This window comes from Myotis daubentonii, chromosome 9 (assembly GCF_963259705.1).
Source record: "Myotis daubentonii chromosome 9, mMyoDau2.1, whole genome shotgun sequence".
NCBI lineage: Eukaryota > Metazoa > Chordata > Mammalia > Chiroptera > Vespertilionidae > Myotis > Myotis daubentonii.
In genome coordinates this window covers 51,978,252-51,993,422 of record NC_081848.1, presented here as the reverse complement: position 1 = coordinate 51,993,422, position 15,171 = coordinate 51,978,252, and the positions used below count along the sequence as shown (strand labels likewise).

At 38.2% G+C, this 15,171-nt stretch overlaps 1 protein-coding gene, 1 long non-coding RNA gene and 1 pseudogene across 2 annotated transcripts; 2 read left to right on the top strand and 1 right to left on the bottom strand.

Annotated features, from left to right (window-relative positions):
* Window positions 1–2,828: 2,828 nt before the first annotated feature.
* On the top strand, window positions 2,829–12,873 carry LOC132240986 (uncharacterized). Its single transcript, XR_009454439.1, has 2 exons — window positions 2,829–2,984; window positions 12,829–12,873. It is a non-coding gene; the product is annotated as an uncharacterized LOC132240986 (long non-coding RNA).
* Window positions 2,990–13,241, bottom strand: LOC132240984 (high mobility group nucleosome-binding domain-containing protein 5-like; annotated as a pseudogene).
* On the top strand, window positions 4,618–5,073 carry LOC132242211 (parathyroid hormone-like). Its single transcript, XM_059711121.1, has 2 exons — window positions 4,618–4,706; window positions 4,824–5,073. The coding sequence occupies exons 1-2, from the start codon at window positions 4,621–4,623 to the stop codon at window positions 5,071–5,073; spliced, it is 336 nt and encodes a 111-aa protein (XP_059567104.1). The 5' UTR covers window positions 4,618–4,620.
* Window positions 13,242–15,171: the final 1,930 nt, after the last annotated feature.

The following is a 15,171-nucleotide window of genomic DNA, read 5'->3' as shown; positions in this document are numbered from 1 at the left end:
AAAAAAAAAAATGGTGCCAGGAACCACAACAGTCACAGAACTTTGCTTTTTTCTGGAGATTTGTTTTTTACTTCTTTTTTTTTTTATTGGAGTGTGCTGGATGTCTATAATTTTGCTCAGATGACTACAGAACCTGGAAAAGCTGTTGCTGTTATTGATGCATAACATACTGCTATAGGCCTTTTTATATAAATAAATAAATATATATATATATACAGATATATATACAGATATACACATACATACATATATATATAATTTGAATTTTGGGAAACTTTAGCTGTGCTGTCAACTTTGGAAAAACTATCCCAGTTGTACTGTGTTGGGTTGGCATTGTACAGAAAGTAACAGCCATATTGGTCTAGAAACGTTAAACATAATTTTTTCCATTTGTACAGGGGTAACAGACTGTATAAAATATGTAAGGTCTTAATCTACATGGGTTTGATTACAGAAACTAATAAAGTATTCTTTAAATAATGAAAAAAAGAAATCAGTCTTTTTTAATAATACAAATTCATTAACCCAGTCAGAATTCAGAATTGCAATTTAATATTTGTTAGAAATCTTTGCATAATTCTTTTTCCCAGACCCATGCTATGTTACTGTTAATATCTAATGATCTAAATCTTAAGAAGAATGGGCATCATCCAATCGGGTTGTCTGTTGTTCTGTCCTATACTTGTGATCCAGAGAATTGGGAGTGATATCATCTGTAACAACATAAAAGCTTCTTTTGCTGAGAGGAAGACCTACATATAAGTCACACTGAAGCATCTACAATCCAATTCATAAGCTTTCTCAAGTTTACTCAACTTTAAGAGAGCACCAGCTGCTAATATACCTGAAAGATATTGTCCTAAGACATTGTGTGGTGAGTAATCTTTACTTTATCTTTTAAATCTCATATAAAATATTTGTTATAATCTAGGTATTATTTGATGTGCATCATTTTCTACAAATAAAATGCTGTTTATTCAAGTTACAATGTGAAAGGAGAGTTCTATCTATATAATAGAAGAATATGGAAATTAGCAGGGACACCGTAATGTCACGACTGAAAGAAAAAATAGCAATATTAAAATATTTCCTCTAATTAATTCCCTTTAAATGTGCAGAAATTTCCTTCACAGGGTCACAAGTGTTTAATATAAAATTCCACAACACAAAATAAATTTATGTTTCTAAAATACTCTGAAATCATTTATTTTTGTGATGAAAGTCTTTTGAGGGGCCTTGCTTTTTCTAAATGTATCTGAAATTACACACAAAAAATTATAATTTGGCATCATATGCTTTAATGGTATCTTACTGAAATTTTCAAATAAAGCAGACTAATGAGGAATAAAACATTCTGATTTAAATAACAAATATACATTTATTAAATTGTGTTAGTAGTATATTTTTCCTGCAGAATATCCTCATCAAACTGTTTGTTTTATTACTCAAAGAGAACTCAAGTTGTATACAAGAGCTGGAGAAACAGTTTTACTGCTGAATATTTATTCCCTTTAATAAAGATTTTTTTCACTTTCTATTCTGAAAACTGTACATGAATTGTAAAAAGCTGATTTTTGAGCTTTTTCATGATATTCTTGAAAGAAGCTTGTCTCTATTATTAATAGGAAACAAAGCAGAGATGTCTGAAGTCACTAAGTGAATGTGATAGAGCTAAGATTAGACACCAATGCTCCTGTCTTCTAGCTACAGTGCCTTTTTAAAAATAACATAAACCAAAATTGAAGTATATGTATTTATTGCTCCATCAATAGCTTTATATTGCACAGGGAAGCTTTATATCGCACAGTGAAAATAAATGTAGTAGATTATATTTCTTACAACAACTTTTTTTTTCAAACTGCATCCAGCTTTATTAAAGACTAGGGGCCCAGTGCACGAAATTCGTGCACTGGGTGGGGGCGGGGGGGAGTGTCCCTCAGCCCAGCCTGCCCCCTCTGACATACTGGGAGCCCTCAGGCATTGACCCCCATCACCCTCTAATCACAGCATCGGCCCCTTACCCAGGGCCGCCTTTGCCCTGCCCCCCAGCTCTTAGCTCCCCCCTGGGTTTCCGATCACTGTCAGTGGCAGGGGGCTTCTTCCTGCTTTCCCTTTCGCGTCCCTGCATTGTGCCTACATATGCAAATTAACCGCCATCTTGTTGGCAGTTAACTGCCAATCTTAGTTGGCAGTTAACTGCCAATCATAGTTGGCAGTTAATTTGCATATAGCCCTGATTAGCCAATGAAAAGGGTAGCATCGTATGCCAATTACCATTTTTCTCTTTTATTAGTGTAGATACTTTTCATAAACAATCATGGTATTTCAGGCAGGATATGGGCAGACAATCATTAACAGTATACAACTTTCAAACTCCCTTCTTCAATGAGCTACCAAATCAGAAAGCCACCACAAAACCCAGTGAAGTCTTCATCTGATGCTGTGAATAGGGAAAGTTTAGAGTGAGGGTTGACATTTCACATTGAGCATGTGGTGTAACAACTTTTCACAAGCTGACCCTGACTTTCAGGAAATGAAGTGAATATGGCAGAGAACATCAATCTGTAGATCCACAATCTAAAAAGGAACTGCTGCTCTTTAGAGGGAGGCCATCTCAGTGGTGACACTGGAAAGCTCAGATTGCCCAACCGACTGGAAGTCAACTTTTTGGGGGGTCAGGTCCCAATAGGTCTCTGGGCTTAAGAGAGCCAAAGTCTATGCTTAAATTGGAGAGGAAGAAAAGGACAGAAAAACAAAGTTTAGTTTCCCACATAACAAGGTGTTTGTGCCAAGATGGCTAATGTGTACCAACATCAAGAGATCCTCCTTCCAGGAACCAAGAGGAAGTTTCTCAAAACTAGAAGGGAAAGGAATTTTCCCCCATGTCAGTCCAGCTTTGGAGACATTCTAGTAGTACTATATGTCCTTCCCGCAAAATAACAATGAAGTGTTCTGTGTGCTAACAACATAGCTTAAAAAAAAAAGTAAAACAAAATTCTGCACTTTTATAAAACTTGGTAAAAAATAGTATTTCAAATTGTACAGTCACCAGAAATACACAGCTATCAAAAATGCACACACTTCTCTTGGCATCTCCAGCACCTTCAGCTTTCTGTGCCTGGTCTGCTTGGCATCTCCATTTTCTGCAGGGCTATTCCCATCTTTGCCAGCATGAGCTTTCCCTTTTCCCTTTTCATACCTTCTCTCCCTTCTTTGCAGGGGCCTTTTTAGGCTTGGCTCTGGCTTTGGAGGAGCAGGTTTAGCTGATAACCTGACGGATCTTCTCCGTGGTTTCTCCTTCACCTTGACTTTATCTCCTTTAGCATCCCCTTCAGCCTTCCTCTGGGGCATGATAACGATGGAGGAGGGAGGTCCGACCAGGACACAAGGGTGAAGCTCCCTGCGGGCTTTGCTGGGTCCTGGTTTGATCGTACCTCCTCATATAGCTCTATTTCTTATACTACTTCAATATGATGCCACCACTTCAAAAATAAATAAAGCCATTTCCCTTTAAAATATGAGTGCATTGTGACTGTATGTGTATGTTAAAACAGAGAACATTAAGCATTAAGAAAAAGCACTTCTATAACAATAGGTTTTGCAATTACTGAAGTGCAGATTAAGATAAAACTAGTCTATTTTGAGATGAAAAGCTTCATGAACAAAAGAGGAAACTGCTAAAAATTATACTCAGACAAGATAGTTTTAAGAAAAGCTGAAGAAAAACAAACAAACAAACATTTTATATGAAGCCAAAGCTCTAAATTCTTATAATTAACTAGATGACTTTTAATAATACTTTGACACATTTTTAAATGGTAAAAGTATGCATTAATTTAGTAAAAATATCTCTAAATCAGAGACTATTAATTTGGTACTTATGGTTATTATTGCAGTGCCTGAAATGACGTTGACTTATGAAAAAGAAATTTTCTAAGTAAATAAACAGTGTTAATAATTTACCTAAGTAAGAGAATAATCCATTTTCCAAACAAATTATAAGAACTTAGTCATAAGCAGCATAAATGTAGGAGAAAATTATAAAAAGTAAGCATTTTCATTCCTCATGTGGCTTAAAATTCATATATTAAACTTGCACAAGAACTCTCAAAAAGATCCCTAAAAAATAAAACTAATTTACCTAGAAACTAAAACTAATCTAATTTCTAAGTCAAATTAGGTGTACATATAATACACACTAATGCATGTGTAAAATAAAAAGGTTGGCCCTACCTGTTTGGCTCAGTGGATAGATGTCGGCCTGCAGACCGAAGGGTCCTGGGTTTGAATGCAGTTAAAGGCACATGCCTGGGTTGCGGGCTTAACACCCAGTAGAAGGCATGCAGGAGGCAACCAATCAATGATTCTCTCTCATCATTGATGTCTCTATGCCTCTCTTCCACTCCCTTTCTTTCTGAAATCCATAAATATATATTTAAAAACAAAAAAGAAAGAGGCTGATTCCAAAAGTCCTCCCTGAAAACCAATGGAATTAGTTGCTGTACCACTCTGTGTACAGTTGTGTAATTATAAATGTAAACTGCTAAAGTTAATTATATAGTGTGGAATAGTAAAAACATTTTTCAAATACCTGCCTTTTGCTTTTCCTTTTTATTGAAGATGATGTCTGCAAAAGAAATGGTTAAAGTAATGATCGTCCTGTTTGCAATTTGTTTTTTCGCAAAATCAGATGGGAAAACCCTGCAGTAAGTACCATTTCTCGTTTTTCAGGGCGAGGACTTGGGGATTGGATTTTTAGGGATGCCATTATGATGGGAAGAAGAGAGCTAATGGAGTGGCTTCTCCGTTTCTGTTCCCTACAGGAGGAAAACTGTGGGTGAAATACAGCTTATGCATAACCGGCGTCAACATCTGAACAAGAAGGAAAGGCAGGAGTGGCTACGGAAGTTGCTGGAGGAAGTGACCATGGCAGGTGCTATGGTTCCCAAGGATGATGTTTCCAGGAGGTCTCTAAGAAACGAAGACAAAGTCCTGGTTGAGAGCCATGAAAAACGACTTGCAGAAGCAGACAAAGCTGATGTGGACGCAGTAACTAAGGTTAAATCCCAGTGAAAACACATGTATCAGAGCACTGCTCCAGTCAGCCGAGGGCAACACTATTACCTGCTGCTAATGTTTCCACCCTCTATTATGATTACCAAGCACCAATATTTCTAATATTACCAAACTTTATATGTAATCCATTGCTAGCCATGATAGCTATCATTTAATTGATTATTTTGATTTTATTTTTATTCAAGAGTCTTTTAATTATTCTCTTTCTGTGCCAGGAGGGCTGCTTATTCTTTTTAAAGTGTGTTATTGCATAATTTATAAAAGAATAAAATTGCACTCTTTAACCTCTCTCTCATCTTACAATGCAACATAAAAAATTAATGATCATGCCGAAACCGGTTTGGCTCAGTGGATAGAGCGTCGGCCTGCGAACTGAAAGGTCCCGGGTTCAATTCCGGTCAAGGGCATGTACCTGGGTTGCGGGCACATCTTCAGTAGGAGATGTGCAGGAGGCAGCTGATGAATGTTTCTCTCTCATCGATGTTTCTAACTCTCTATCTCTCTCCCTTCCTCTCTGTAAAAAATCAATAAAATACATTTAAAAAAAAATTAATGATCATGATTCTAAAAAAGTGATGTTAGGTATTTTTCACTTGTTATAAGAATATCATTTTGGTTATAAGTAATACCAACATGTTTAAATGGATCATGACTAGGAAGAACAACATAAAATGGTTTTATTTCCAGTTTTATTGAAAATTAATGGACATACATCACTATATAAGTTAAAGGTGTACAACATGATGGTTTGATTTCACATATATTGTGAAATGATTATATGTTCAACATCATCCTTTTAGTAATATGATCAAAGTACCAGGTCCCCAAATCTTAGTAGCTAGATACTTTTGTCCTCTTCATTTCAGGAAAGATAATGAAATAGTCAGAAAGGGAGAAAGTGATCTGAAACTTGAATGCAAAAGCATTTGCCTATGCACAAACCTACTGATCATATTTCTAGTCTGAACCCCAAATTCCATGGACTAGAGTTCTTGTATGTTTTAGAATATAACTTCATTTATTTGTCATTTGACACATATCTATTTAGGGTCTATTACTTGTCATGAACTGTATTAGGCACTGGACATACACCAGCAAGCAAAATAGACATGGTTCCTGTCTTCATGGGGCCAATAATTTAGTATGGAAGATAGACATTAATTCATTATTAACTTTGATAAGTGCTCTGAAGGAAAAGCACAAGATACATCAGGAGTGTAAAATACACAGCCCTAACCTACTTAGGTCAATATTGTCCAATACAACTGTCTGTGATGATGGAAATGTTCTGTGTTCTGTGCTGTCCAATGCCATAGCCACATATGCAGTTAAAATGTGACCTGTGCCCAGATGGTCTCATGCAGCCACAATCCCCAGTAGTTTTTACAGCCAGAAGTTATGGGGACTTCTCTCCCTGGTACTGGAACTCTGTTTAGGAGGCCTGATGTGGTGCTATGACCACTCACTCCTCAAGAGGGGGCTTCACAACCAAGATATCCCTCCTGATTTTTATCTACCGCACAGGAGTTCTGTGTCTCCGCCCCTCCTACCCGTCTCCATGAGGCTTCCTCTTAAATTCCTTAGTTATATGATTTCCAGTCAGCTAGATTTCAGAATGGTGGTTGTTCTGTAATTTTAGTTCAGTTGTAATTTTGATGTGTTTATGGGAGGATTGGGTACCATATTTACCTATGCCACCATCTTGACTAGAAGTCCATTACTTTTATTATTGTACTGGAGGCCTGGTGCATGACATATGTGCGCTGGTGGAGTCCTTAGGCCTGGCCAGTGATCAGAGCCGAACAGGGCCTTTGTGTTTCCTGCTGGGGCCTTCCTTCACCAGTTGCTAGCTGGTGCCTTTCTTCATTCCGTGCTGCCCCCTGGTGGTCAGCACATGTCATAGTGAGCGATCAAACTCCCATCATTCGTGTTGAACTCCCAAGAGACACTTTGCATATTAGCCTTTTATATAGAGAGAGATACAAAATCATTTATAAAACATAAATGTAAATTTTCAAAAATATATAAAAAGTGAACTTCATTACTCACTACTCAGATTAAGAGAATATTGCCAGTATCTTAGAAATTCCTTTTTAGCCCTTCCTCAATCACATCCATCTTCCTCCTGGCCTCCTTATTATATTTATCATTATTCTCATCTCCTTTTCTCTTCTCTTCTCTTCTCTTCTCTTCTCTTCTCTTCTCTTCTCTTCTCTTCTCTTCTCTTTTCTGTTCTTTTCTTTTCTTTTCTTTTCTTTTCCTTTCTTTCCTTTTCCTGTCCTTTCCAGTCCTTCCCTTCCTTTCTTTCCTTTCCAATTCTTTTCTTTTCCAGTTTCACTCAACTGTTTCTCACATGTCATGTTTTCGAACATTTTTATCAACCTGGTTCATATCTGCAGACACATTGCAGTCTGTCTCTAACACTTCTGAAATTAAGTGATATTTGTCTACTGTAGAGGACTCCCCAGAGCAGGACTAACAGATCTCTCTCATTCAGGTACTATTCAAGCTTGGACTGGCTCTTTACATGGTGTAAGTCATACCTTGGCAATGGTTAGTAGATAAAGGGATAACATGAAGCCTGGATAGGACCAGAGAGCTAAGAGAACTGATCCAATTCTCAGACTTTAGCTGAGGGATAAGCTGCTTAAATGAATCCTAGGAATACCAAGAGCATTCAAAGGGCCTTGATGGAATAGAGGGAGACAGGGTGTGGCCACATTTGAAATCAGATAGGTGGCAGCATTATGCCTCCATTAGGTTTTGGAACAGGTCTTCCATCATCAGGTGGGGAACACAAGAATCCAGACATGAGCAAAGCAGCTGCAAAGGGCGAGGCAAATGAAAATCAAGAAGACTGGAGTTCAAAGAAGGGCTGTGTTTCTAGGGTGGAAGTGAGGTAGTAAGAATAAAAATGACTCTGGAGTCATAAAGACCTTTGTTGAATTCCATTTTCTTTACTTTCCAAAGCTCAGTGTCCTCATGTGAAAATGGGGCTAATGATTGTATTTATTGCAAGAATTGCTGGGAAAACTCAGTGGAATAATATATGTAGTGCTTATAGCGCATATAGTTAGTGCTTATAAAATGTTTTATTATTGCAAATTAAATGCATGAATATCATGTAAGTTAAATAAGGGTTTAAATTATTTCACTTTTGGAGTCCTTAAAATTCATTGTATACTAAGAGCATTTTCTCAAAGTATTTTTAACACCTTTAAGAAAAGCACTATATCTATTATTTTTAAAGATCACCAGGACTGATGTGGATTATTAAAAATGGCTTGTAAAGTAAGAATCAGATAATATGATTCATTATAATCCTCATAATAACTGTATCAATAATATGGTTATAAACATATACTTATTTTCAGTTTTTATTTTCAATGATGATGTTTTACTTAAAATGATGACTTCACCATAAATCATTGAAATCAGTTTTTTTAATAATACAAATTCATTAACCCAGTCAGAATTCAGAATTGCAATTTAATATTTGTTAGAAATCTTTGCATAATTCTTTTTTCTCAGCCTCATACTGTGTTCCTGTTAATAACTAATGATTTAAATCTTAAGAAGAATGGGCACCACCCTATTGGGTTGTCTGTTGTTCCGGTTCTATACTTGTGATCCAGAAAATTGGGAGTGATATCATCTGTAACAACATAAAACCTTCTCTTGCGGAGAAGCTTTTATATGACCTACATATAAAAGTCACCCTTAAGCGTCTACAATCCAATTCATTAGCTTTCTCAAGGTTACTGAACTTTATGGGAGACCAGCTGCTAAGTTACCTGAAAGATACTATCCTAAGACATTGTGTGGTGAGTAATCTTCACTTTCTCTTTCAAATCTCATATAAGATATTTGTTATAATCTAGGTATTATTTGATGTGTATCATTTTCTACAAATAGTAACTTGCTGTTTGCTCAAGTTACAATGTGAAAGAAGGGTTAGAGTTATGTTTCATATAAAATGCCACAACACAAAATAAATTTATGTTACTAAAATACTCTGGAATCATTTATTTTTGTGATGAAAGTGTTTTGAGAGGCCTTGCTTTTTCTAAATTTATCTGAAATCACACACACAAAATTATAATTTGGCATCATATGCTTTAATGGTATCTTACTGAAATTTTCAAATAAAACAGACTAATGAGGAATAAATCATTCTGATTTAAATAACCAATATACATTTATGAAATTGAGTTATTAGTCCATTTTTTTCCTGCAGAATACCCTTATCAAACTGTATGTTTTATGACTCAGAGAACTCAAGTTGTATACTAGAGCTGGGGAAACAGTTTGACTGCTGAATATTTATTCCCTTTAATAAATATTTTTTTCACTTTCTATTCTGAATACAGTACATGAATTGTAAGGGTATTTTACAATTGATTTTAGAGCTTTTTAATGACATTCTTGTAAGAAGCTTGTTTCTATTAGGAATAGGAAATAAAGCAGAGATGTCTGAAGTCACTAGGTGAATGTGACAGAACTAAGATTAGACACCAATATTCCCGTCTTCTAGCTACAGTGCCTTTTAAAATATAACATAAACCAAAATTGAAGTATATGTTTTTGTTGCTCCATCAATAGCTTTATATTGCACAGGGAAACCTTATATCGCACAGTGAAAATAAATGTAGTAGATCATATTTCTTATACTACTTTTTTTCAAACTGTATCCAGCTTTATTAAAGATACTTTTCATAAACAATCATGGCATTTCAGGCAGGATATGGGCAGGCAATCGTTAAAAGTATACAACAACTTTCAAACTCCCTTCTTCAATGAACTACCAAAATCAGAAAGCCACCATAAAACCCAGTAAAGTCGAGAAACCAAGATGGCGGCGTAGGTAAACACCGGAAATTGCTGCCTCCCACAACAACTTCAAAAATACAATGAAAAGACAAAATTACATCATCCAGAAGTACAGGAAGGCTGGCTGAGTGGAAATTCTACAACTGGAAGGGAAGAGAAAAGCACACTGAGACTCAGAGGAGCTGTGGAAGTAAAGTGCAGAGGTACGGAGGCTCGATTGTGTGGAAAGGGGCTGGCACCTGAGGACGCAGCTGGCTTTCTGAATCGGGAGGGAGTCACAAGCTCCTGATGCTCTGAACTCTGGTTCCAGGAAGTCTCTGGAGACCCAGGACTCAAACAGGGAGAAACTGGACTGTCTGGCAGCGGTCAGAACTCGGAACTTGAGGGCAGCTTTCCCTCAGAGGTGCTTGCAGCAATTGCCGGGACACTGAGACACGGGGCCACTTTGGGCAGGGCTGAGGATCAGCCATAGCTGTTTGCTCCACCCTGTTGATTCCCTGAGACCCCGCCCCACCCAGGCTGGGGCAGAGGCTTTTGCATATGAATGCCCAGGCCCTTTGCAATCTGAAAATTACCTAACAAATTGCAGCTGGTCCAGACAGACCCAGAACTTCCAAGAGAAGGCCCAAGGCCCCACAGCAGCTTGCATTGCTTCACAACTGGGCCTATTCTGGGCACCTCCAAACCCCCAAAAGGAAGGGGAATCTGCAGATCTCTTTGTAGCTCCTGTCGGGTAGCCTCAGGCAGAGGCTACCCAACACCTCCTTAGCACCTCCTTAGAGATCCAAGAGCCAGTGTACCCAGTGGTCAGAGTGGGACCATCCAATTACAACTCCTCTGACACATAAGGGACACACTCAGGGGGCAGACTCAGTGAGCACCAAAGCCCCACTGAAGCAAGTCTTGCCCCAGAAGGGTGTCTTCAGCACAGAAGTTCTCCCACTGCAGACACAGCTGATTCTCACAGTCAAATTGGCCTGGAGGTCAATTCCTCCCAGTGATAACTACAACAATCAAGGCTTAACTACAACAAGACTGTGCACAAAGCCCACAAATGGGTGCACCAAGTGTGTCCACCTCAGGTAATTGGGGAGGCTGAGCCACTGGGCCCTATAGGACACCTAGCACACAAAGCCACTCTACCAACACAGGGAAGCATAAAAAATGCGGAGACAAAGAAACAGGTCACAAATGACAGAAATGGAGGAAAGCAAACGACTGGATATAGAGTTCAAAACCACGGTTATAAGGTTTTTCAAGAATTTTTTGGAAACCGCTGATAAATTTAGTGAGACCCTGGAGGATATGAAAAAAGACCAACTAGAAATTAAGCATACACTGACTGAAATAAAGAATATTATACAGACACCTAATAGCAGACAAGAGGATCCCAAGAATCAAGTCAAAGATTTGAAATACGAAGAAACAAAAAATACCCAACCGGAAAAGCAAAAAGAAAAAAGAATCCAAAAATATGAAGCTAGTGTAAGGAGCCTCTGGGACAACTTCAAGCGTACTAACATCCGAATTATAGGGGTGCCAGAAGAAGAGAGAGAGCAAGATATTGAAAACCTATTTGAAGAAATAATGAGAGAAAACTTCCCCTACCTGGTGAAAGAAATAGACTTCCAAGTCCAGGAAGCGCAGAGAACCCCAAACAAAAGGAATCCAAAGAGGACCACACCAAGACACATCATAATTAAAATGACAAGAGCAAAAGACAAAGAGAGAATCTTAAAAGCAGCAAGAGAAAGACAGTCAGTTACCTACAAGGGAGTACCCATACAACTGTCAGCTGATTTCTCAACAGAAACGATGCAGGCCAGAAGAAAGTGGCAAGAAATATTCAAAGTGATGAATAGCAGGAACCTACAACCAAGATTACTTTACCCAGCAAAGCTATCATTCAGAATTGAAGGTCAGATAAAGAGCTTCACAGGTAAGAAAAAGCTAAAGGAGTTCATCACCACCAAACCAGCATTATATGAAATGCTGAAAGGTATTCTTTAAGAAGACAAAGAAGAAAAACATAAAGATAAAAATTATGAACAGCAAATACATATCTATCAACAAGTGAATCTAAAAATCAAGTGAATAAAAAATCTGATGAACAGAGTAAACTGGTGAATATGATAGAACCAGGGGCATGAAAAGGGAGTGGACTGACAATTCTTCGGAGGAAAGGGGTGTGGAGGGGCAGGAAGAGACTGGACAAAAATCGTACACCTATGCATGAGGACAGTGGGAGGGGTAAGGGCAGAGGGTGGGGTGGGAACTGGGTGGAGGAGAACCATGGCGGAGAAAAAAGAGGAACAACTGTAATAATCTGAACAATAAAGATTTAATTTAAAAAAAAAAAACACCAGTGAAGTCTTCACCTGATGCTCCGAATAGGGAAAGTTTAGAGTGAGGGTTGACATTTCACATTGAGCATGTTGTGTAACAACTTTTCACAAGCCGACCCTGACTTTCAGGAAATGAAGTGAAAATGGCAGAGAACATCAATCTGTAGATCCACAATCTAAAAAGGAATTGCTGATCTTTAGAGGGAGGCCATCTCAGTGGTGACACTGGAAACCTCAGCTTGCCCACTGACAGGAGATCAACGTTTTAGGGTCAGGCTCCAATAGGTCTCTGGGCTTAAGAGAGCCAAAGTCTATGCTAAAGTGGAGAGGGAGAAATGGACAGAAAAACAAATTTTAGTTTTCCACACGACAAGGTGTTTGTGCCAAGATGGCTAATGTGTGCCAACATCAAGAGATCCTCCTCCCAGGAACCAAAGGAAGTTTCTCAAAACTAGAAGGAAAAGGTATTTCCCCCCATGTCAGTCCAGCTTTGGAGACATTCTAGTAGTACATTATGTCCTTCCCCCCATAATAACAATGAAGTGTTCTGTGTGCTAACAACATAGCTTAAAAAAAGAAAAGTTAAACAAAATTCTGCATTTTTATAAAACCTGATCAAAAATAGTATTTCAAACTGTACAGTCACCAGAAATACACAGCTATCAAAAATGCACACACCTCACTTGGCACCTCCAGCACCTTCAGCTTTCTGTGCCTGGTCTGCTTTGGCATCTCCATTTTCTGCAGGGCTATTCCCATCTTTGCCAGCATCAGCTTTCTCTTTCCCTTTTGGTACCTTCTCTCCCTTCTTTGCCGGGGCCTTTTTAGGCTTGGGCTCTGGCTTTGGAGGAGCAGGTTTAGCTGATAACCTGGCAGATCATCTCTGTGGTTCATCCCTCACCTTAACTTTATCTCCTTTAGCATCCCCTTCAGCCTTTCTCTTGGGCATGATGGCGATGGTGGAGGGAGGTCCGACCATGACAAGGGGATGCAGCCCCTGTGGGCTTCGCTGGGTCCTGAGTGAATCTCGCCTCCTCATATTACTCTATTTCTTATACTACTTCTAAATGATGCCACTACTTTAAAAATAAATAAATAAAGCCATTTCCCTTTAAAATATGAGTGGGTAGCCATAACCGGTTTGGCTCAATGGATAGAGTGTTGGCCTGAGGACTGAAAGTCCCAGGTTCGATTCTGGTCAAGGGCATATACCTTGGTTGCAGGCATATCCCCAGTGGGCGGTGTGCAGGAGGCAGCTGATCGGTGTTTCTCTCTCATTGATGTTTCTAACTATCTCTCTCCCTTCCTCTCTGTAAAAAATCAATAAAATATATTTAAAAAAATAAAATATGAGTGGGTAGCGACTCTATGTGTACATTAAAACAGAGAACATTAAGCATTAAGAAAAAGCACTTCTATAACAATAGGCTTTGCAATTACTGAAGTGCAGATTAAGATAAAACTAGCCTATTTTGAGATGAAAAGCTTCATGAACAAAAGAGGAAAGTGCTAAAAATTATACTCAGACAAGATAGTTTTAAGAAAAGGTGAAGAAAAAAGAAACAAGCTTTTTATATGAAGCCAAAGCTCTAAATTCTTATAATTGACTAGATGATTTTTAATAATACTTTGACACATTTTATTTTATTTTATTGCTTAAAGTATTACAAAGAGTATTACATATGTATCCTTTTTTTTCCCCCGCACTTGACAATCCCCTGGCTTCCCCTACCCCCCAGTGTCTTATGTCCATTTGTTATGCTTATTTGCATGCATACAAGTCCTTAGGTTGATCTCTTACACCGCCTCCTGCCCCCCAACCCTCCCCGGCCTTCCTGCTGTAGTTTGACAGTCTGTTAGAGGCAGCTCTGCCTCTGTATCTATTTTTGTTCATAAGTTTATAATGGTCTTTATTATCCATAAATGAATGAGATCATGTGGTATTTTTCCTTCATTGACTGGCTTATTTCACTTAGCATAATGCTCTCCAGTTCCACCCATGCTGTTGCAAATGGTAAGAATTCCTCCTTTTTTACAGCAGCATAGTATTCCATTGTGTAGATGTACCACAGTTTTCTAATCCATTCATCTACTGATGGGCATTTAGGCTGTTTCCAGATCTTAGCTATGGTGGATTGTGCTGCTATGAACATAGGGGTGCATATATCCTTTCTGATTAGTGTTTCTGGTTTCTTGGGATATATTCCTAGAAGTGGGATCACGGGGTCAAATGGGAGTTCCATTTTTAGTGTTTTGAGGAAACTCCATACTGTCTTCCATAGTGGCTGCACCAGTCTGCATTCCCACCAGCAGTGCACCAGTGTTCCTTTTTCTCCACATCCTCTCCAGCACTTGTCGTATGTTGATTTGTTGATGATAGCCATTCTGACAGGTGTGAGATGGTACCTCATTGTTGTTTTGATTTGCATCTCTCAGATGATTAGTGACTTTGAGCATGTTTTCATATGTCTCTTGGCTTTCTGAATGTCCTCTTTTGAAAGGTGTCAATTTAGGTCCTTTGCCCATTTTTTATTTCATTGTTTATCTTCCTTTTGTTAAGTTGTATGAGTTCCCTATAAATGTTGGAGATTAAACCCTTATCAGTGATAACATTGTCAAATATGTTCTCCCATGTAGTGGGCTTCCTTGTTGTTTTGTTGATGGTTTCTTTTGCTGTGCAGAAGCTTTTTATTTTGATTTAGTCCCATTTGTTTATTTTCTCTTTAGTTTCCAATGCCCTAGGATCTGTATCGGTGAAGAAATTGCTTCGAAACTTTCAATGGTGTTTTTTATTGCAGCTATATCACTCTTCATTTCTTCTTGGTTCTTACATAATTTATTGAGTTTTTCATCTGTTTCTTCTTGCTTCTTGCATAAGTTGTTGATTTTTTCCTTCACCTGGTTTATGCATTCTAGGACC

Coding starts and splice junctions, on each gene's coding strand:
- LOC132242211 (XM_059711121.1), top strand. CDS start 4,621: ATGATGTCTGCAAAAGAAATGGTTAAAGTAATGATCGTCCTGTTTGCA. Junction 4,707..4,823: donor TCAGATGGGAAAACCCTGCA/GTAAGTACCATT, acceptor TGTTCCCTACAG/GAGGAAAACTGTGGGTGAAA.